The 21,605-nt window shown below is 37.2% G+C and overlaps 1 protein-coding gene across 1 annotated transcript in view; it reads left to right on the top strand.

The window, feature by feature from the left end:
- LOC134659245 (ITG-like peptide) overlaps window positions 1-6,826 on the top strand; it is a 46,614-nt gene extending 39,788 nt beyond the window's left edge. Inside the window, exons 4-7 of the mRNA XM_063514889.1 lie at window positions 1,339-1,446; window positions 1,789-1,925; window positions 4,876-5,164; window positions 6,748-6,826. Of these exons, the coding sequence (XP_063370959.1) occupies window positions 1,339-1,446; window positions 1,789-1,925; window positions 4,876-4,995 (365 nt within the window). The 3' untranslated portion in view covers window positions 4,996-5,164; window positions 6,748-6,826. The remainder of the gene's footprint in view (window positions 1-1,338; window positions 1,447-1,788; window positions 1,926-4,875; window positions 5,165-6,747) is intronic.
- Window positions 6,827-21,605: the final 14,779 nt, after the last annotated feature.

The raw sequence follows: 21,605 nt of genomic DNA, 5'->3' as shown, positions 1-21,605 counted from the left end.
TACCTAAATCGGATGACAATGCAATATTATTATGACATAGAGCTGATCTGATGATAGAGACAGGAGGTGGCCATAGGAACTCTGAGATGAAACAACGCAACCTAATTGTGTTAGGGATTTTTAGAATTGTCTCGATGAGTATTAGTTGTCTGTCGTAAGAAAAGTACAGTCAGCGATAAAAGCTTGTACCAAAAATGAAATTTTTGCCAAAAACTTTTACGACATGTTACCTGCTTTTATGTTTTATTTTTGTCTAGTAACTTGTCTTAATAGTTAAATATATCTAATACCTTTAAACGAGCAATTCTTGTTTATTTATTTATATATATATATATGTCGGTGAAGGATGGTCCTAATGGCGGTGGGCGCGTGGGGGTAGTACCTAGATGTATTACTTCACAGCCAAAATAGTAGGTATGCTACCAACGCATGAAATAAACATTCGGACTCATTAACCATACTAGTGCCTACTATATTTCAATACTAAATGATGAAAAGAACTAATTGCTATTAGAATGTTGACTGGTTAAATTGAAAATAAAAAGATCACATGAAATCGTTCAAATCTTTATTTCAGTCAAACTAAACCGGTTCCAACCCTACACCTCTGACCCGAGAAGATTTAACCCGGCAACAAACTCGGCGGGACACATCTTTTCAAAACAACACATAGTTTCTTTATTTTACAAAAGTAAGCTTATAATGGCACATAAGAAATCAAAATAACACTTGGAATAAAACACTTAGCTAAACGGTTAAAGAACGTGAGAATCTATAAGCTTTCTGAATAATCCTTCAGGTGTAAGCCTTCAGGAACGTAGCGAATTAGGCACGAGCTTGGCTAACGTCCGATCTCTAGCGCGGTCCGATCAAGAAGAAGGAAGCCAGTTCCAGCGGCGGAGCCAACTGCTCCCGCCTCCAATTCAAGTTGGCAAACCTGCCTGACCAGTCTACCAACATAACGACAAAAATGCCTGCTCGTGCCTATGTTCACTCAAGATACACATCTTGACGTTCCAAAGCCTTCTACCTGTCATTTTAGTTCAACAATACGCCAAACATTGCTAATCGATTTTATACAGGCGTCTAACTATGAACTGTAATGCTGCAATACGTCTTTCTGGTGTCTCGCTCCGACATATATATTTCGGGGATCTCGGAAACGGCTCTAACGATTTCGATGAAATTTGCTATATGGGGGTTTTTGGGGGCGAAAACTCGATCTAGCTAGGTCTTATCTCTGGGAAAACGCGCATTTTCGAGTTTTTTTATGTTTTCCGAGCGAAGCTCGGTCACCCAGATATTATTTTATTAATTAGTTATATTTTTTGTCTGCAGAGGACGGAGGGCGCTGCCTCCCCGCATTCGCCGGTCGCAAGCTCGGTGAGATCTGCAATCGCGAAAACCAGTGCGAGGCGGGGCTAGTGTGCGAGGAGGTCGTCCCAGGTATCTTATCTTATATTTCACGTATTTTACCTTTACTCCCTCGTTTAATGACATGCTCGGTGAGATTTGCAATCGCGAGAACCAGTGCGAGGCGGGGCTAATGTGCGAGGAGGTTGTCCCAGGTATCTTATCTTATCTTTCTCGTATTTTACCTTTAGTCCCTCGTTTAATGACATGCTCGGTGAGATCTGCAATCGCGAGAACCAGTGCGAGTCGGGGCTAGTGTGCGAGGAGGTCGTCCCAGGTATTTTATCTTATCTTAAGGACGGTGAAAAGCATTAAAGATACACTATAAATTATAATATAGTTAATTTACCTACTAAGTATCTGTTTTCTGTCCAGGAGAAATGCACGTCTGCCGTCCACCAACTTCGGGCCGCAAGCAATACAATGAGGACTGTAATGCGTCAAGCGAGTGCGACATCACACGGGGACTGTGCTGCGTCATGCAACGGCGACACCGTCAGAAGGCGCGCAAGGTATGTGCGTCATAGTGCGACACGGTGCGACAAGCGGGTGCGACAAGGGAGTCCGACATCACACGGGGACTGTGCTGCGTCATGCAAAGGCGACACACTATAATATAATACACTTTGACTTTGAAAAACTTCTCAACAAACATGTACCTAAAGTATGACCCACTTTCGCCAAACGCCAAACGTATAATTTGTCATATGTCGAGTTGACATATCAAAAGACTGTCATCAAAACAAAATCGGAACTAGATATAAAATTGATGTTCCTCACTCAATCAAATGATATTTCTGACGGATAAAAATAACTTTATTATGTTCGGGAGAAGCAATTTCTTATACGATAAATGTCATAGTCACCGATCAAAAGTTAGGAGATATCTTTATTATATAGGAAACTGAATTGTTAAGAAAGCAATTAAACGATTAAATTTGGTAAGCTCATCATTCTAGGAGAAATAAACACGATTTAAACCTTCACGATTAAGTAGGTACTTAGGTAATCACTTAGGGTCGGTTGCGCCAAACTGTTTGTCATCAAATAAAACTATTAAAACGGATTATATCGCGTATATTGAATTTATACTACATCCCAAAGTTTCTAACCCTTTACAGCGTTCGTCGTCAACGGGTATTTGTCATCGTTAAAGAGTTCGCTAAATTGTATTGTATGGTAAGTTTCATAGTAAACCGCCGCGGCGCGCCGGGTGACGTTGATCAGTCTGTCAAGTGCGGATGGTGCAACTGGCACTTAATCGTATAATTAGGCTTATTTGAGCGGCTAGAAGATGTTGATGTCAACTTTAGCCAGTCTTCTCCGAGATCACGGGGACAACGCCGTCCTCGAAACGTCGGAGGTTTTCGAAACTTAATTTATATTTTTATAATTAATAAGGAATAAACAAGAAACAGCAGCTCCATCCAGCAGGCAGGCTCGCTCCATCGTAGGCCACGTCTTCGCCTCGGCTAGTCTGTGGCCCATGAGTAAGCCCATTTATAATATATATATATATATATATATATAATATATATATATATATATATATATATATATATATAATATATATATATATATATATTATATATATATATATATATATATATTTCTTTTTTGTTAGCCTGGTTTAGTGTCCCACTGCTGGGCAAAGGCCTCCCCTCCCTTCCTCCACTCAACCCTGTCGTTTGCATTTTCCCGCCAATCCGGATAAAATGCGTCCAAGTCGTCCCGCCATCTCCTCTTTGGTCTGCCTGAACCCCGGCCTGCACCATCAATGGTGTTCCGTGGGTCCCACTCGGTAATCATTTTGGCCCACCTTTCAGGGTGCAATCGGTAGACATGTCCCGCCCAGTCCCACTTAAGCTTAGCGGTCTTGGCACCTACATCTACAACTCGAGTTCTGGAGCGCAGTTCCGTGTTTCTGATTCGATCAGTTCTGCGAACACCTAGTATACTGTGCGCTCCATCGCTCGCTGGCATACCTTGAGTTTGGACTTTAGAGCCTCCGTTCATGACCAAGTTTGAGCGCCGTAGGTTAGGATAGGCAGAATACACATGTCGATGAGTTTGCGCTTGAGACACAAGGGAAGGTCACCCTTCAATAGCGGATTCATGGACCAGAAGCTCTTCCAGGCGTTTTCGATACGTATTGACTTCAATGGTTTGCCTGTTTTCGAAGGAATAACACAGAAGGAAGGTATAATAAATAAATAAATAAAATCCCAATTTGGGACAATAAATATGTGGTAAGTACGTAATTTCCCGTTGAGTTACGAAAATTTCATACGTTTTCGTAACTTAGGGGAAGATTAGTGAAATAGCGGTTATATTGTACAGAAATAGGCTATCACCAAATTTGCTCGAAAAATAACGACAACAATATAAAAATAGACCAAAATAAAAATAAACAATAAAGAAGATACTTTTTCAAACTCATCCAAGACAAATTGTTCATTTCACGACGAATAACGGAATAACTTACGAAGAATGACAAACTCCGAACTCTTCTAATTTAATTTGCTCGGTCTCACCAAATGTTTAATCTGAAATTTGAATATCGTTGTCATTCAGCGGATTTCCCAATTTAATCACGATTCCGTTATGATACTGAAAACTTTTCAAGAGAGTATTTAGGTTGTTTTTAGACTGCTATAACATGTTTTACAGTACAACTGGTACTACATTACGAGAGCGGTGCCATAATATAGTAGGTACAATCAGCCCAATTCCCTGGAGTTGGAGCTGCAGGTAACTGTCCCGGTGGCATTCCCACACTGTTCTCCTCAAATCTTCTTGTTTTCCTGCAGAATAGAAAGATGTAAAGATACATGACAAAAGGTACATTACATACCTAGGGAGGTGAATTCGTAAATGCTCCAGATTGCATGTGTTATATAATGTTATATGCATAAATATGCGATCTGGGGCTTTACGAATTACCGCCCATGGTTTGTCTAACGTTTTACGTCGGGAAGAAAATCCCACAAACAAGCACACCGTCCGCGTCCGATGGTAAGCGGTTACTGTAGTCTATGGAGGCCTGTGACGTCAGTAACAGTGATATCGACAATTGTCGCACCTGTCACCGTGGTGAAATAGGGGCCAGAGGGCTAGCCACTATTTCGCACAGCGAATTAGTATCGCTATAGGTACAGCGAGGAAATACGGCCAGCCTTCTGGGCACCCTGCCCGTTGACGGCGATTTAGGACAAATTTTTAACATGTAGCATTAGTAAGTTAGTGTAGTGTGACTCCGTGTAGCTCCGTGCGCCATCTAGTTTGTTACTGATAACTAAAAAATTGCCTACAAGTATTTGCTACTTAGGACGGTGCGCATTTTTAGTATGGGATTGGGTTGTACTAGTATTAAATGATCTGTGGTGTAGTGTAGTAGTAGGTTTAGTAAGTTTTATTGTTTTTTTTTTGTTTTGTGTGTTAATAATATACTAATTGTTCCAGAGCTGCGGTTATTTCAAAGAGCCCCTGGTCTGCATCGGACCCGTAGCCACAGACCAGATCCGCGAGTTCGTGCAGCACACTGCCGGTGAAAAGCGCATCGGCGTCTACAGACTGCATTAAACGCCTCAGTCTCGTGGAGTACGCAGCCAATCCAAATTGATACTTACAGCTCGGTGATAACGTTTAATTTGCTGTCATCCATGTAAGCGGGGTGCGTCACGCAACTCACCCGTTGCGTACTCGTACACCCATCGCGCATAGCACCCATTGCGTGCTCGTTGCGTACGGTGTACAACTTCGATAGCGCGATTTAGGATTTGTTTTGAATAGGACAGCGACATCTAGCGATGTAGCGATTGATGTTGAATTATATATGAAAATTTAATAAGAAGCGCTGAAAGTGTAACCATTCAATCTAGTTTGAAACTGGTTCTAATTTTAGCGATTTTGATTAAAAATTAAAAAAATACAGTCGCCATCGGATATATCGGAGCGGCCAAGGTGTTCACAATATCTGAAAACGCCTCTATTGTCAAGGCGCTAGAGTGCGTGTTTAGATATTTTTGAGCACCTCGGTCGCTCCGATATATTTGAAGTGGAGTTGAAGTTTCAATTGGATTGGATTTTTTTGTTTGGGAATGATGATAATCTAAAATATTATAAACATAAATGAAAACGCGGGATCTAATAAGAAATGAAAGAGTCTTATTATTATTTATATTTTATAGGCTGGGAGTTTTTACTGCGTACTTCACGATACGCAAATTATGAATTTTATGTTTAAAAATTTGAAGATCGAAATATAGGAGTCGTCTGTAATTTTGACCCGATTTTCGAACGACTCTTAACATTTCTATCCGTAATTTTTGAAATAACGAGCATTAACAAATTCCACCACAATGTTCGAAATTTGAAACAACTTGAGATTTTATAATTCAACCCTATTGTAAAAATAAGGGTTATGTTATAATGAGCGTTATTATAATTCGATTGATTAAAAACAAATGAAATAAATGCTTTCGAAAATGGCCGCCGATTTAGCACCTTTTTATTTATTTTTGAAGCTTAGAGAAAAATAATAAAAAGAGGTAGTGAGTGAGATATCAAAATAAAATTTTAGTTTATACATGTGTAGAATTATATTAAATTATTAAATGTTTAATATTCTATTCTTATGAATGTCATTATTGCGTCTTCAGATTTTCATGTTTAAAATTACTGTTAAATACATATTAAAATTAGATATAAAATTAAATTAAGTCTTCAACGATTGAAACATATACATATCCTAACTGGCTGAGGCATTTATATCTAATAGTACTAATATTGATGTTATAATATAAAATACATATCATATATCTAAAATAAGCTCTTTAGAGTAAATGTAAAATAAACATTTTTTTCGCTTATTTTTACTAATACCTAACTTAAATCATACTATGCTAGGTGCCTAGGTATATACATATCAATATTTGTTTTTAATATATAATAAAATTAGATAATAATCACATTTTAAAACATATCACGTTTTTTGAGTCCGTTAGTAGCCTAAGAGTACTTATAAAATGGTGTCTATTTTCAGATATTGTTGAAATTTTAAATGAACAAATATTTTTCTGCCAAACTTCTAGTTGCTGTTGAAGATATGAAATATCTTGTTTTCGACCATTTTATTTTTATAAAAAATAATCTGGTTTGACTGGCCTAGTCCTTGCGTGACGCACCCCTCGTGCATCGCACCCATCGCTCGGTGCACCCGTTTTGCGTGGCACACCATCGCTCGGTGCACATTGCGTTTCGCACCCATCGCGCAACGCACCCGTTGCGTAACACCCATCGCGCATAGCACCCATTGCGTGCTCGTTGCATAAGTAACGTTAAGATACTCTGTTGAACTGTATTTATGATAACTTGTGTATTAAATATGTGTTAATTATATAAATTATGTCAGCAGTGTCGTTCTTATTTGGCCCTTTCTGTTTTCCAACTTTGTACAATAGGTACAAAATATATTTAATAATATTTTCAGAAGTTCAGTAGGTAAATAATGTGACGTTCTTTCTGCATTAAGTATATAACATTAATTACCAAAAATAAAGAATTTTCGATTCTTTTAATAAAATCAACAAAAGCAATGCACTAAAGGGAAGATCTAATGAGAAACAAAAATTTATTTTAAATAATTTATTAACTTATAATCAATTATTATTTCAATTATTTAACAGTCCTTATATATGTACATTATAATTGAATCTCAGGATGGTACGTATAATTAGATACCTACATTTATAAGTTTTATAACAAACACAACAAACTTCTATAATTATCTAAAAATACTTCACTGCAGATTTTTTTTTTAAGTTAACGGCCAGGGGCCCGTTTCTCAAAAGCTATTGTAACTTGTAATACAAGTGGAAGTCCCTTTCTAACAAAAGCTGTCAAAAAGTGACATCCGCTTGTATTACAAGTTGAAGAAACTGGCCCCAGGATACATATTCAGAATTTTCTTATTTCAGCAGCCTCTAGTCCTGAAATAATATGGAGTGAGTACTCTATATAGGTATTTCTTTCTCTATGCTAATGCGGTGCTACGTGACCTAAGTAATAAGGTAACTTATCCCATGGAACATCACATATAATGTGATGCCTTAAACACTATTTAGTTCATATCTCCACTATCCAATCTTCATTATATCGTAATACATCGTGCCAGGTATCTCATCCAAAGAACGGTGGCGGTGGCGGTGGAGGCGGGTAGAAACCCCTGTAGCCTCCGTAACCTCTATAGCCGTAGCCAGGATAGCCGTAGCCGTAGCCGTAACGCCGACCGTAGCCGATGATGCCGATGCCGCCGCCATAGCAGAGGCGTATTTACAAATTTGGCGCCCCGGGCCATTTTGATTTGCCGCCCCCCTTCATCAGTGACGATAAAGTATTTTATTTAGGACACCTGCAACAAGTACCTTTGGGGTGTGAAATAAAAAAAACTAAACATTTACCATTTACTCACATAGGCATTTACATTGTTTTCCTATGTACAAATTGGTTGACAAAATCATCAATGAATCTGTCGTAATTTAAAACGTTTGTCAGCTCAGCTTCCATATTAAGAAGAGCTAAGCTATTCAGGCGCTCTTCGCTGATGGGCCCGGCCACATGTCAGCGGTGCGACACCGCCGCCGCCGCGCGGCGCCGCAAACTGCTCTGCGGCGTCGCCCGCCGCACCGCAAAATTTAGCGGTGCCGCCTGGCGGCGCCTCAAAGCGGTGCGCGGCGCCGCGCGCGTTTCCGCCGAGCGGCGTGCGTCGCCGCGTGCGATGCCGCGCTGCATAGTAAAGAATAAAAATTCGACTACCAGTTGTTTGATCAGACATGAATCCCCTCACACGTGTTCTGTTCTTGCTGTTGTCGAGGTGATATTTTCTTAAAAGTTCTTCAAAACACGGCACAGACATTCGAAAACAGTTATAAAATTTATTTTCAGTCATCTTCAACGCCTCGTATTTAAAGGTATAATTTGAGCTATACTTTCCAAAAAAAAATTAACGGTATTGTATCTGGAGAAGCTCAAACTTGGTACGTCTTGAAAATTAGTTTTATTATAATTTAAAACTCAAATGTAATGATGTGATACATTTTTGGAATCGGCTCAGAAAGACCTTTCGTGTAATACCACACACGATAGGTTTCTAAATGTTTTTTTAATTCTATACAAAAAAAGATGACGTCATAACTCCTCTCGTTTTTTTTTATTTGTTGGTGCTTCGGGTCAAATTGTTTCAAATGTCCTAAAGATCAATCGTACCGATTTTCATACCTTTAACACCATTTGCAGCGTTTTTTGGCGAACCGCTATCGCTATGAAGGTATCCGTGTGTGATCAAACAACTGGTAGTCGAATTTTATTTTTTACTATGCAGCGCGGCATCGCACGCCGCTCGGCGGCACCGCGCGCGGCGCCGCGCACCGCTAAATATTGTGGTGCGGCGGGCGACGCCGCGCGGCATTAAGGCTCCGTTAACTATTTTAGGGCCAAAATGTAAAATTGATAGATTTAGTCGTTGAAATTGTACTCCTTTTGTTACGTAATATCTAAATAACAAGTATTGGTTTCTATTAACACGTCTTCTCATCTTGCCTTTTAATAATCAGGTCCCATGCGTGCGTCACCGGAAATATATGACGAGAAGGAGCAGTTTTTAAAAATTCATCAAAAAATTATAGTCATAAATTATAAAAAATGATGTATAAGAACAGTTTCAGGAAATGTTGTAGATTGTTTAAGTATCAAAATTACGTTGAAATTAAGTCGATTTTCACGAAAAATGTTCACTTGTTTTCAAGTAATTTCTGGTGAAAATTGATTTCGTCTAACTTTCATTTACTCTTGTTCAATATCATATAACAAAAGTGTAGTCTATGAAAGTTGGAGTACAGGATATGTGTAATACAAAATTACCATTTTTAGCAGTCCAAACTTTACGAAATTTACAAATAAGATCGACTAAATCAGTGCTTTACGCGCGTTTACCTAAACGTCCATCAGAAAAAAAATCATTACTAATTTAGTGAGTCAGTTTTCAAAAAAATGATCTGTACAAATGCAAGATAAGAAGACGTGCTAATAGATACCAGTACTTGTTGTTTCTATTACGTAACAAAAGGTGGACAATTTCATCGACTCAATCTATCAATTTTACATTTTTGCGACTAAAATCGATACCGGCCTCTTAATACCGAAACTGTCTTCAGCAATACCGGGATCCCGGGATCCCGGTATTGGATATGAATCGCTTAAAATATATAGTTTTATTAAAAAGGGGACTTAGAAAGGCTCACTGGAATACCAGATATGTCCTAAAAGCTATTACAACAATAAACAATCAATGCCGCCATCTGCAATAATTTTATTTCACACTCCAGGTTGTTGACTTCACCTCACCAGTCACATTTGTAGTCCAACTTAACCAACCAGACAACATTTTTAAAATTTCCGTCAAAATTGGTTAGCCATTATTACAGTTATCCTTGCTCTTTCGTTTTATTTTTTGATAAAATTATAAGAACGAATTATGTTAATGTTAAAGTCACTATCATCATATTCATCACTCACATAACTTCAGGATTCATCCACCACCAACCACCAAATATTTATCTGACGCATTAGGCAACGATCTTGTTTCAATAATAAAATGCGGGCTAGAGACCAGTTAGAGTTAGACCAAGTAAAGTCTGCAACGATTTTGATAGTATACGTAGTACGCAGTGCAAGTGTTATTTGTACGTCATAATTTCATAGAAGTTTGACGTTTAATATAACACTTGCACTGCGCGTGTTATCAAAATGGTTGCAGACTTTTCTTGGTCTAACTCTAGATGCGTCTGTCGTTTAGTAAGCTTTTTGATACAGCCGAATATAATGGATTTAAGGGGTTTATACTGCGCATTTCCCTAATTTTTTAAAATACCGGGATCCCGGTATTGCCTTTAAAAATACCGGTATTGAAAAATGCGTTTAAAACGACGGGATCCCGGGATCCCGGTATTGGAAGCCCTAGGCGGCGGCGGCGTCGCACCGCTGACATATATGTGGCCGGGCCCTGGAACGTAGATATTTTTTTATTCTTTTGAGTGCAGAAAATGATCGTTCTGCACTGCAATTAGTCACTGCGGTGCAAAGAAAAATGCGCAATGCAATTTCTACATATGGGAATGCTTCTTTAAGGCCCTTTTTATGAGTAAGCTTACTTGCCTTAGGCCTCATCCTCACGAGCGCTTTTTCAACGCGCGTTAAAAAAGCGTTTGAAGGACACAAATGGAAACATTCACACAATGGCGGTAGCGCTTTTTATCAAGCGTTGTTGGATTTTCAACTTTAAGCGTTGGTCGTTAAATCGAATTTAGCGTATGAACGGATTCAAGCGCTTTTTTAACGCGCGTTGAAAAAGCGCTCGTTAGTAGGAGGCCTTAAGCTGATTTTATTTTCGTAGGCGGTCAGAAAATGTTTTAATAAAACACATTCGTCTTGTAGGTCTACCGCGAGATCTAACGGATATACTGTTTGAAGGTTTACGGCACTCCTGACTTCTGCCTCAGACATTGTGTCTAATTTACCTAAGAAGACAAAATTGGCCGTTACTACGTCGTATGACGTTTTGCGCTTCCTCAACCCGGCTAACAACTGATCACGCCGTACTAATACTTCTTGAACGAAAATGTTGCTTAATTTAGGTACTTGTTGGTAGATATTTTAAGCAATTGGTGGGGTTTGAAGCGTTCGTTTGTTTATTAATTTAAATGTCAATTAAAATATAATAAAAAATATAGCTAAGTTTGATTATAAAAGGCGCCCAGAAAAAGCAGCGAGGGGGCGGCTTCGCCGCCCCCCCGCGGCCTGCCGCCCCGGGCCATGGCCCCCTTGGCCCTAGGGTAAATACGCCCCTGCGCCATAGCCGCCGAAGCCGCCGATTATTTGGCTATGTGACACCTGAAAAGATAAGAAACTTGTTGTATAATAAGATAAAGATAATAAGATAAAAATAGTATTTATAATAGGTATACCTATCACGAGACTAAAAGACTGGCAGAAGAAACAAATGATTGGCGATTACTCCACCGACAAGAGCAAAGCTCTTAAGTTATGATGATGATGATGATGATACCTATCACGATTATCACCAGCGGCGGTAGCATGGTCGCATTTGAAAGTGACTGCCATCTGACGTTCCAACCCAGAGGGGAAACGAATCTTTGTTGGGATTAGTCCGGTTTCCTCAAGATGTTTTCCTTCACCGAAAAGCGACTGGTAAATATCAAATAATATTTCGTACATAAGTCCCTAAAAAATATTTGGTACGAGCCGGGGTTTGAACCCATGACCTCCGGATTGAAAGTCGCACGCTCTTACCGCTAGGCCACCAGCGCTTCTACCCACTAATCTGTCTTTAAATCGCACTAATATGGAAGAGTGATAAAGAGAGTTTTCTGAAAAAGATTGTCACCTTGGCTAGGCCCCCGGGGCTAGGAAGCGATATTGATTTTTAACCGGTTTCGAACATTACCGGGAACGAAATGGATTTCGTTCTGAAAATAACTGAAATAAAGTACCTAAGAATAAAATGAAATTACTGAAATAAAGAATTTAGTGTATTATTTTCATTTACAACAATTATTACTCACCGATATTAAACTTTCGTGAGACATATCCCCAATAGCGATTAAAAATTCAAGTGAGTGAAACCGTTGTCGTATAAACAGTTTAATTATTACTCACATTCCAAAATTATACTAATATGTACAACTAACCAGGTAAAATATATACCTTTTTAGGTAATAAGTAACACGAGTAAATAATTAAAACATATATTATACTCCTCAAACTAAAAAACTTTTGTTAAACAAGTTTTAAAAATTATGAATCCTTTAGACTTCCTCTTTTACATACAAAATAAATATTGCCTTCAATGTACGCTGACATCAGTGTGTTTGACGTTGCTTGTCACGCTTTAAACATAACAAAATTTGCGATAAACCGCGTCTTAGAATAAACTTAAAGTGTAATAAAAATCAAAACATGAATTATTTTTAAAAGTTGCTGAACAAATGTCGGTCAGTTTGAGGAGTATAGCCTACTGTTTAATTTATTGCTCTTGTTACAGGAAACACCCTTTATAGATCACGAGTCAATTTCTAAATTTTTTTTTTTTTTTTTTTTTTTTTTTTTTTTTAAAACTGGAAAAATCATTCATAAGTTCAAATAATTACATAATTTAAAACCACACACTGTATTTAAATAGAACATATACATATGTATATGGGTATGTATACATATTACGTCAGCGCCATTAAAGGTCTATTTCCTTATGAAGTCATTATTTATTTAAACTTTCTTGCACAAAACATAAAAATAATGTACGAATGGCGGACTTAATGCCTAATGGCATTCTCAACCAGAGGCCCGTTTCTCAAAAGCTTGTAACTTGTAATACTTACAAGCAAATTTTATAGGTACCTACCTACAATAGGTAATCAAAAGATCGAATCAAGTAATGCAACCAGAGAGTAGTACCTAAGTAGATAAAACTATGAAAAAATACATGGACGCCTAGCCAAGATGACAATACTTGATAAAAACAAGCAACAACGGTTGCACTCCGGGAGTGCCGATAGAAGTGAAAACTCACCTCACTATGTTACCGACGCCCGGTAACACGATACATACGTTTAGCGGAGGTGTTCTATTTATTTATTATATATTATTATCATTCTCAAATAAGATCACACTTTTTCATTGACATGTTTATTTACATACTGCCATGACAACGTCAAATTATTTGAACATAGGTAAAGAGTCTTGAAAAGGAGTCCGCAACATAAATGTCAAATAACATTGAGTTTTTCTTTATTGATTTAAATGCCATTTAAATTATGAGTGGCCACCTTACGGGGCTTACGGTCACGTGATCGCCTTACGCCCCTTAAGGTCACGTGATCGCCTTACGCTGTCTCGAGTTTATCATTTTTTCCCCACCTCAAAAAGTGCCCAGCGCCGCTAAAGAAGTTTTCACTTCAAAAACGCAAACCAAATAGTAAATAGTGTATGGAAAAAGTGACGTGACTTTTCCTACCAGTTAGTTTTTCCCAATACATTGTTTCTATTAGTTAGAAGTACGTTTGTCAACTTGACTAGGCCCCATGTTTCTCTTTTGCCATTTCCTTGGTGGGAAAATGTATTTCCTCGAGGAAGTTACATTCAGACTGATAAAACTACGGACTGAAGCAGGAAATATATAATTTTAAGGCTAAGCCCATAGTGTCAATGTTCTAGTAAACAAATAGAATTAAGTTTCGTTTTAAGTCAAAATATCTGGGAGACCGAGCTTTGCTCGGAAAACATATAAAAACTCAAAAATTGGCGTTTTCCTAGAGATAAAACCTAGCTAGATCGATTTTTCACCCTCGAAAACCCCCATATAGCAAATTTCATCGAAATCGTTAGAGCCGTTCCCGAGATCCCCGAAATATATATATGTACATATAAATATTTGCTCGTTTAAAGGTAATTTAAAGGTATTAGATATCTGGGTGACCGAGCTTCGCTCGGAAAACATATAATAACTCGGAACTGCGCGTTTTCCCAGAGGTAAGACCTAGCTAGATCGATTTTTCGCCCCCGAAAACCCCTACATACCAAATTTCATCGAAATCGTTAGAGCCGATTCCGAGATCCCCGAAATATATATATAAATAAATAAATAAATAAACAAGAATTGCTCATTTAAAGGTATTAGTAGATTAGATAAAATTGGATTATTCGATGTTTATGTCATTTAAATGTATCATGCATTCGGTAGTAGCATGGTAGGATTTTTATCGCCTGTCACTATGCCTGTAACTTTCGCACTAACATACTTGTTAAAACGTGACAGGCATGGTGACAGGCGATAAAAATGCGACTTATCACACATTACATTAAGATCGGGCTTTAAAATGTAACGTAGAAGTGGACACACTAAAATATCACTGCCAGTCAAGAGGAAAAAAAGGTTTATTTCAAGGCAAGCTTTTTACTGATTAATAATAAATTTTCAAAGAGAGATACGTTGGTAAACAAATACATACCCACATAACCTAACCAACCATCGTGATAAAGGCGTAAATTTTAAATATGTTTAGGTTTACGAACTCGTGTTCAACTTACCAATGAAAATAACATATTGGCACTATTCTGTTTTGCGTTAAACTTGCTTATGTTTCAATGTATTTAAGTCGAACGAGTATTCTTACATAAAAACCGGCCAAGTGCGAGTCGGAGTCGCGTTCCAAGAGTTACGTACATTAAGTCCGACTCACGCTTGACTGCACAATTCTAACAGGTTTTCCTGTCATTTATAGGTAAAGAACTATTTTGTGTATTTTTTTCAAAATTTTAGACCCAGTAGTTGGGAGATAAAGGGGGGGGGGGCATGGTCGGACAGACAGACAGAAGCACAAGTGATCCTATAAGTGTTCCGTTTTTTCCTTTTGAGGTACGGGACCCTAAAAATTGGCCATTTAGTAAGTTTCTGCGAAAATAAAAGACAAACACTTTCGAAGATTACCCGTTCCGCTTATGCATCCGCTGATCCTCTCACTATAGCTGCCTCCTTAAAGATTATTGCAACGGCGAGACCGCAAACAAAATGGCTTCCACTGCACATTTGTATGCATTTATGCAACTGCAGCACTGCAGTTCTAGCTTACAACAACACATTTGTTGTGTTAGATTTAATTATTGAAACAACAATTATTTTTAATCGAGGAGATTAATTTGTATTTATTTATTATGGAATAACCGTAGGTTCGAATCTCTCCCAAGGAATAAATATTTTTAATATTTTATATTTGATTTAATAATTTCATTAATCTTTTCGACTGCCTAAACAACGATTTTCAAATGATTTTTTTTTTCTATGCACGTATAGATATTATATTTTATATTTTTCTTTTATTATCTTGCCACCCAAATAAATTCGAAACACAACTTTGACTTTAACCGTCGTACACAATCATTTGATCTTTAGTATCTTAAACATAATCACAGATCATACAGGATGTTTCCTGTAAGGAGCAATAAACTAAAATGTAGACCAACTTCAGCAACTTTTGAAAATAACTCATGTTTTGATTTTTATTACTCTTTAAAGTTTATTCTAAGACGCAATTTCATTTCATTTCATTTCATTCATTTCATTTCATTAAAGCGTGACAAGCAACGTCAAACACACTGATGTCAGCGTACATTGAAAGCAATATTTATTTTGTATGAAAAAGCAGAAGTCGAAAGGATTCATAATTTTTAAACGTTGTTTAACAAAAGTTTTATAGTTTGAGGAGTATAATGTGTTTTAATTATTTGCTCGTGTTACAGGCATCAGCCTGTATAATACCTACTAATAGAGAAGCACTTACTTCCAACAACACCAAAACTGCCAACAACAACAATATCCTTCCAACGGCCATCTTGAAAACGATTTGAATTTAGAATCAAGTGCGAACGTCTTATGTGAGTTATGTGTCCCGATAACGCAAACTTGACTTTATATGAAGCACTCGTCTAAATCCATTTGCAGCCAATATCTATGTCTAAAAACTTTATATTAAGGCAGTAAGGTTTATTTTTCTATGAATCTTGGTTTTGTAAGTGCAAGGAAGGTATTTTGTGTCGTGATGGTATATTTGTTTTAGCTAATGTATGTGAATTGTTGAATGAATCTGCGTAGTTTTTAAATGTATGGATATAGTTTAGGTGTCGATGGGAATAACCATGTTTGTTTAAGTTAATTTTGGTGGGTTTCTTTGAACTTTTGCGTAGGTACATAATGGTCACAAACAATTTATTTAATCTTTCCATAGTTCCGAACTGGTCTACCACATCACTTATGAAGTTATGAGTCATATGAAACGCCGCCAAAAAGTAGCTCTCATACAATCTGAGTTACGCTCTTATTTTAAAAAGACATAATTATGCTTTTTGATTAAACTTTACGTAACATCTAACCTCCTAAGGACCAGCCACATTCCCAGCCATTTAAATGTAAAACCGAAAATTTGTCAGTGAATTTTGAACCTATAGTGCAGGGAATAGAGTTGATTAATATTTGTTTGAAAATTTAACGAATTAAAAGGAATGCAACATTTAGCTATAGATCGCCATTAGAAGGTGTATGTACATAGGTAGTTTATAATCCTTATTTATCTAGGAGAGTTTCCACTTAAAATAACACAAGGTAAAAAAAAACAATACCTACCTACCTAAATTAATTTGTCGTTTCCTAATTATTAGTAATAATTTTGGAAAATCGATACCTAAACATAATGATTTTTGCTACATTGACATATAATAACTATTATTTTCCTTTAGCGTACCTATGTTTATTGTTATTTATTTATTTAAACTTTATTGCACAAAATATATACAACAATGTACAAATGGCGGACTTAATGCCAAATGGCATTCTCTACCAGTCAACCATAGAACTAAACAGAGATACCTTCAATTGGTGCAAAGAGAGATAATATATTGAGTGAGTTAAAAAAAGCAAACTATACTTATAAATTACATAAATAAATAAAATATATATAAACTACCACATATTTATAAAATACATACTATAAATATAATAATGATGGATATTATTCGAACTCTTGCTTTAGTAAATTCTTACGTAACATCCGCTTGAAATAAAACTTACTAGTAGCTTATTACACTTTTGTTTACCCAGTCCGGTGATCGAACCTGGGACTGCTAGTTGAACAAAAAACCGGCCAAGTGCGAGTCGGACCCGCCCACGGAGGGTTCCGCACCATCAACAAAAAATAGAGCAAAACAAGCAAAAAATCGGTCACCCATCCAAGTACTGACCCCGCCCGACGTTGCTTAACTTCGGTCAAAAATCACGTTTGTTTTATGGGAGCCCCACTTAAATCTTTATTTTATTCTGTTTTTAGTATTTGCTGTTATAGCGGCAACAGAAATACATCATCTGTGAAAATTTCAACTGTCTAGCTATCACGGTTCGTGAGTACAGCCTGGTGACAGACGGACATACGGACGGACAGCGGAGTTTTAGTAATAGGGCCCCTTTTTTACCCTTTGGGTACGGAACCCTAAAAATGCTAATCGTGGTATCAATAAGATTAACATGTTGCAAAATATTGCGAAACTTTTTTTAATCGGTCTAAGTAAGAAGAAAAGGCGTATTAATTAGTACGGCTTATTTCCCTAAAAAAATTCTAAAGTAGGTAGGGTAAATGCGCTGGTTTTCGTCCAGCTCTAGTTTTCGTCCACTTACCGAAATTTGATCTACCTTGCCGCACAAGTTTGGACTTATTGCAATCGTTAATGCCTAAACGATATATGTTAATTTAGCTGATAGTAGTGAATTCTAAAACTGGCAAACTAGGAAAAGTGCCATCCTGCGAGACAGGCATAGCCTAGTGCAGGTGTCACGGGCAATTGCAACAACTTTATAAGTTCACGAAACCTTTGTTTAATCATAAGTTTCACTGTTTTAATAAAGTATTTTGATTTTTTTGATTTTGACTAAAATGATGTTTCGCAAGTTGCGAATTAAAAATGAAATAAATTCGCTACTCCGTCAAGTGAACGAGAACTAGAGCCTGGACAGAAACTAATAGCGCAATGATCCTATAACCCCTATAACATATCCTAAAAAAATCGAAGTTTAAAATATTGGTTTAAAGTGAAGAGGTAACAGACAGACATAGTTACTCTTGTGTTTATAGTACCGTAAAATGGGGTGAGTAGGGTCAAAACTGACATTCAAACCTCGATAACATTTTATTTTTACATATGCAAACTGAATGGTGTATACTTATAATAAGTGTTCCGGACGTTTGTATTTTAGTTTTTATTTTATTTTGGGTAGTTCCATTTCATAACTTTGACGTTAAACAGGAAAACCCACCTCACCCCGTAGTCCCTCGTATTTGGGGTGAGTTGGGTTTTCATATAAAGGTGATTTTGGAAGATTGTTGGATCGATTTTTTTTATTATGAGTATTACTATAGCTCCATTTTAAATTGGAATACATTATTTTTATAGCAGTAGCCTTAAAATCCCATCTCACCCCCCTTTCATCCGTTCTCTTCCCATTCATAACCCAACTCTCACCGCGAAACCTACTCACCCCATTTTACGGTATTAGTAGGAAATATTTAAGTTATTCTTGTACTAGTCGTTTATTTAAACATTTAACACTAATCGTCTAAACACAATAATTGGAAAACAAGAATTCAGTGTATCGGCCTCAGGGATTTTACCGACGAATGAATCATACACTAAACATATGTCACGTCTCCTATATCTTATATACTTTATCAGTTATCATATATGATATAGTCAAGAAAAATAATTCCGAAAATCACATCAGTTTTTTTTTGTTTGTTTCTGAGGATCAATCTTCAACATTTTGAACCCGTTAAATTATAATCTAACGTAGGTTAGGCTAGGTTAGTTTATAATCTACCAGTTTATAATTTAACTAGCGAGATTAAACAACTGACGAGCGTTTACAATTTTACGGTGACATATGTTATATACATTCTTGTTTGCGCCACGTATTAAATACTTAACCTATGAATTCTGACCTCCTTGTCGGGTTTTCAATATAGACGGCAAGGCGATAATAAAAAGAGAAAAAAATGTCACATGTCACATCAATACATGTAAAATAAAACTCGATTCGATATATTGTGTGTTGAAGAAAATGAAACCAAAGGGATCCCTATAATTAAGTATACATATAACAAAATAAAGTGCCGCCGAATCAGTGGAGACTGGAGACTCTATAAGGAGGAAAACGCAGAACCAGTGCATGTAAGTTTTTCCGCATCCCCATTTTTTGGCCTTTGAACCGGTTTCCAAATTTACCTTTAAAAATATTACATAATAACCTTGTTGCTCACTGAATCGCGTAGGTACAAAATATAATTTCGGATTTCCTTTCGGTTTCTTAATTTTCAAAAAAATGTTCCCGTCATAATTCTATTTCAAAGTACGGTCAGTAAATTAATTTATTCTTATTGTCTGTTATTTTTATTTCATATTTCATTTACGCGTAGCGTGTGGGATTATTCATCACGCTACCTTATAAATGCGTTACAAATAAATTTCGTATTTTGTAACTGTCATATTGTGACATAATTTTCACGGAACATTTTTGCACACCATATTCGTTAAGTATATAATTTCAGTGTATTTTAAGTTACTAAATACACTCTACTAAACTGAAAGCTACGGGTAAATTATTCCTAAAAGCCTCAGTTTTTCATAAACTGTAATTAACCTATTGCGAAGGTTACACTTGTATTAAGGTATTATACAAGCGGAACGTTCGTATTTACTTCATTTTCCTTCGACTTGCATTAAGGTATTATACAAGTTGAATATAATTTATAATTATTTGTGCATCTTAGCACAAATTGTTCATATTTTTTCGTGCTGTCATAGTAATAACTAGGTAACCATGGCAACGCGACTTAAGCTCGCGGAAGCAAAACGTGCTCAATGTTTCATGCGTTTACAAAATATTTATGACATGATTCCAAAGTTAAGCAGTGACAAGAAGGCTTTCTCGCAGTTCATCGCGCAAGCTCGATTGGTCGATCAACTGAGAAAAGAATTTATAGAGTTGATGGATGAAGTCAATCTTCTGAACTTGGAGTTGGACCCGGAGTACATCGTCAACTACAACGCAATGAATGCGTTTGAAGATCTCTACTGCGTAATCAAATGTCAAATTTCAAAAATTGATGCACCTGCTCCGAGCCCTTCGACATCCAGGGATTCGAGCCATTCATGTAAGGACGACTCCATTAAAATCCCTCGGATTGAACTTCCTTCTTTCGATGGAGATATTCAAAACTTCCCATTCTTCTATGAAACATTTAAGCGTGTCATACATGAGAATAAAAAACTTACGGATTCTGAGCGTGTTCATTATTTGTTTAGTCATTTGACAGGAAAGGCAAAGTCGATCTGTGCGGGAGTTATACCTGCCGCAGAAAATTACAACACAGTTTGGGAAGCATTGATCGCGAAATATGATGATAAACGCGCATTAGCTACGTCATATTTAAACCAGCTGTTTTCGATGAAACATGTCAACATCAACGGTCCTTCGGCATCTAATTTAGAAAAAATAATTGATTCGTTTGCTGCTACTATTTCAGCAATAAGACAACTCAAGCTCGAAAACTTAAGTGACTTTATTTTCATTCACCTGGGTCTTAAGTTATTAGATTCAGATACCACAAAGAATTTCGAGATGTCTATTCGGAATTCTTCTACAATGCCTACATATGACGAATTCATTTGTTTCGTTAGGGAACAAGTGAAGATTTTATATCGGACATCGCAACGAACGCCAATTAAGGCTGAAAGCGGCTCCGCTGCCAACACTAGCAGCGTGCGAGCTCCCCTCCCTCGCACGCCCCAAGCGTATGTTAGCACGCAAGGGCATGACAACGGAAGTTCATGTGCTATGTGCAAGAGTAATGATCACTCGCAACTTTATAATTGCAATAATTTCATGAAACTCACGCCTAACGAAAAATTTAATTTCGTTAAGGAAACTCACGCGTGCACTAATTGTCTGAACACGCATCATACTGCATCGAAATGTTCCTCGAAGAAAACTTGTCGTAAATGTAAAGGCAAACATCATACAACGTTACACTTCGAAAACTCAAAACCTGCAATGAATAACAACGAGTCCAAGTCTTCATCTAAGGATGATAGTGAAGCTAGCACAAGTTCATCCGTAAAGGACAACGGTGCCTCGGTATGTACTCATTCGGCATCGGGACAGACTACTTCACCCTTGACGGAAATTCTCGCCACTGCTCAGGTACTCGCTAGTGGGCGTAACGGCAAGGACAAGGTTTTGAGATGTCTACTGGATCCAGGATCACAGAAACATTACGTTACATTGAAGTGCTGCAAGAATTTAGGTCTTCCTGTACACAGCAGCCCAGTGACGTCAATAAATGGATTAGGTGGAACAACGATAACACAACCCATCCGAGGAACTGTCAACTTAACATTTAGGTCAAGATATGATCCTAAACATCAATATACTATCGAAGCGCTTGTTTTAGATGAGATCACGCCTGATTTACCGACCTGTCATATTGATCAATCTGCAACTGATCTGTTTGATAATTTAC

The sequence above is a fragment of the Cydia amplana genome, chromosome 24 (assembly GCF_948474715.1).
Source record: "Cydia amplana chromosome 24, ilCydAmpl1.1, whole genome shotgun sequence".
In the NCBI taxonomy this organism is placed as follows: domain Eukaryota; kingdom Metazoa; phylum Arthropoda; class Insecta; order Lepidoptera; family Tortricidae; genus Cydia; species Cydia amplana.
Note: the sequence above shows the minus strand (reverse complement) of the source record. Positions and strands in the feature narration are given on the sequence as shown.